The sequence below is a fragment of the Egretta garzetta genome, unplaced genomic scaffold, assembly GCF_000687185.1.
Source record: "Egretta garzetta isolate BGI_Z169 unplaced genomic scaffold, ASM68718v1 scaffold141, whole genome shotgun sequence".
NCBI classification, from domain to species: domain Eukaryota; kingdom Metazoa; phylum Chordata; class Aves; order Pelecaniformes; family Ardeidae; genus Egretta; species Egretta garzetta.
Window position 1 is genome coordinate 198,343 of NW_009258664.1, and position 1,222 is coordinate 199,564.

The 1,222-nt window shown below is 54.6% G+C and overlaps 2 protein-coding genes across 4 annotated transcripts in view; both read left to right on the forward strand.

The window, feature by feature from the left end:
• The window catches only part of DAP3 (death associated protein 3), a 27,433-nt gene extending 27,220 nt beyond the window's left edge, over nucleotides 1–213 (forward strand). The window contains exon 13 of the mRNA XM_035903945.1: nucleotides 21–213. Within this exon, the coding sequence (XP_035759838.1) occupies nucleotides 21–213 (193 nt within the window). The remainder of the gene's footprint in view (nucleotides 1–20) is intronic.
• Nucleotides 7–1,222, forward strand: part of MSTO1 (misato mitochondrial distribution and morphology regulator 1) — a 3,969-nt gene continuing 2,753 nt past the window's right edge. For 2 of the 3 annotated variants that reach the window (XM_035903936.1, XM_035903937.1), the window contains exons 1-3: nucleotides 7–520; nucleotides 647–764; nucleotides 857–991. In XM_035903936.1, coding sequence (XP_035759829.1) covers nucleotides 336–520; nucleotides 647–764; nucleotides 857–991 — 438 coding nt within the window. In that variant the 5' untranslated portion in view covers nucleotides 7–335. Of the gene's footprint in view, nucleotides 521–646; nucleotides 765–856; nucleotides 992–1,110 lie in introns of all 3 variants that reach the window. The other variant, XM_035903939.1, reaches the window with a different exon arrangement.

The following is a 1,222-nucleotide window of genomic DNA, read 5'->3' on the forward strand; positions in this document are numbered from 1 at the left end:
GCGCTGGGCCGTCTCCTCAGGAAGAAGCGTCCTCGGCCTCGCCGGGCCAAGCTGCAGCCTCCGCTCAAGGTGCGTGCGTGTTTTCCGCGCGCGTTTTTGTCCGCCCTGCGCTGTCCCGGTGGCTTTGGTTTCCTTGCTGGGATCGAGGGGTGCTGCGGAACAAGCCCGGTGACAGCGGGTGATGCTGGGCAACTCGTCAGTGGAGGAGCATGAGGGGAGAAGGGAAACTATGGGATGAGCTTCCTTCCGTTGTGGAAGGACGGGTCAAAGAGCGGCAAATAGGTTAGGAAACTGGAGGTGATAAAAAGCTGGGTTTGTTTTCTTTATTGGAGGGGATGTTCAGCGTTGGAAAGGCCTTTGCTCTTCACCTCTGTCTCGTTCCAGGCACATCTGCCCCTTCGCGGCTCGCCGTTTCCCAGGACGTTTACTCGGGCGGCAGCGTGCAGCTCTGGTCCGATTACCTCAACGTGCACTTGCATCCCAAGAGCATCTACGTCATCCGTCAGTACATGCACGATGGGTACGTCCTGGACGCCTGGTTCAGCATCTGGTGTCCAGAACAAGATCTTGCTTTTGCCTTCAAGGCAAAATTAAGAGGGAATAGAACAAGCTTTTTTTTTGTTTTTCAACCCCTTTTTTCTCTTAGGGACTGCGGTTGCCTGGAAGCCTTTGGACAGGGTGAAAGTCTCCTGCAGGATCCCGGCTGCGTGGAGGAGCTGGAAGATCGGTTGCACTTCTATGTGGAAGAGTGCGATTACCTGCAGGTCTCACAGCTCAGTCCCAGCTCCCTTTTCTCCCCAGAACCTTTCTGTTCACGGGGCAGTCGAATCTCAGCTGCTGCCATCATGGTGCACAGGGATTTCAGGTGCTCTGTGACCTCCACAATGGATTCTCTGGAGTTGGGGCCAAGGTGACAGAACTGCTCTGCGATGAGTACTCGGGAAAAGGGATCCTGACCTGGGGCTTGACTCCAGCCACGAGTAACCCGGGGGTAAGGAAAGGATGGGGACAACCAAGAGCAGGCGATGCTCTCGCGCCCCATCTGGATTAGAGCGTTTCCTTTCTGCGCCTTTTAAGATTCTAACAGTTGGATTATTTTTTTCCTCCCAGGATTTTCAGAAGAATTTTTACAGACTGATGAACACAGCCTTAGGAATTGTCCGTCTCTCCAGCCACAGCTCGCTCTTTTGCCCCCTGTCGCTCAGCGGGAGCCTAGGAATCA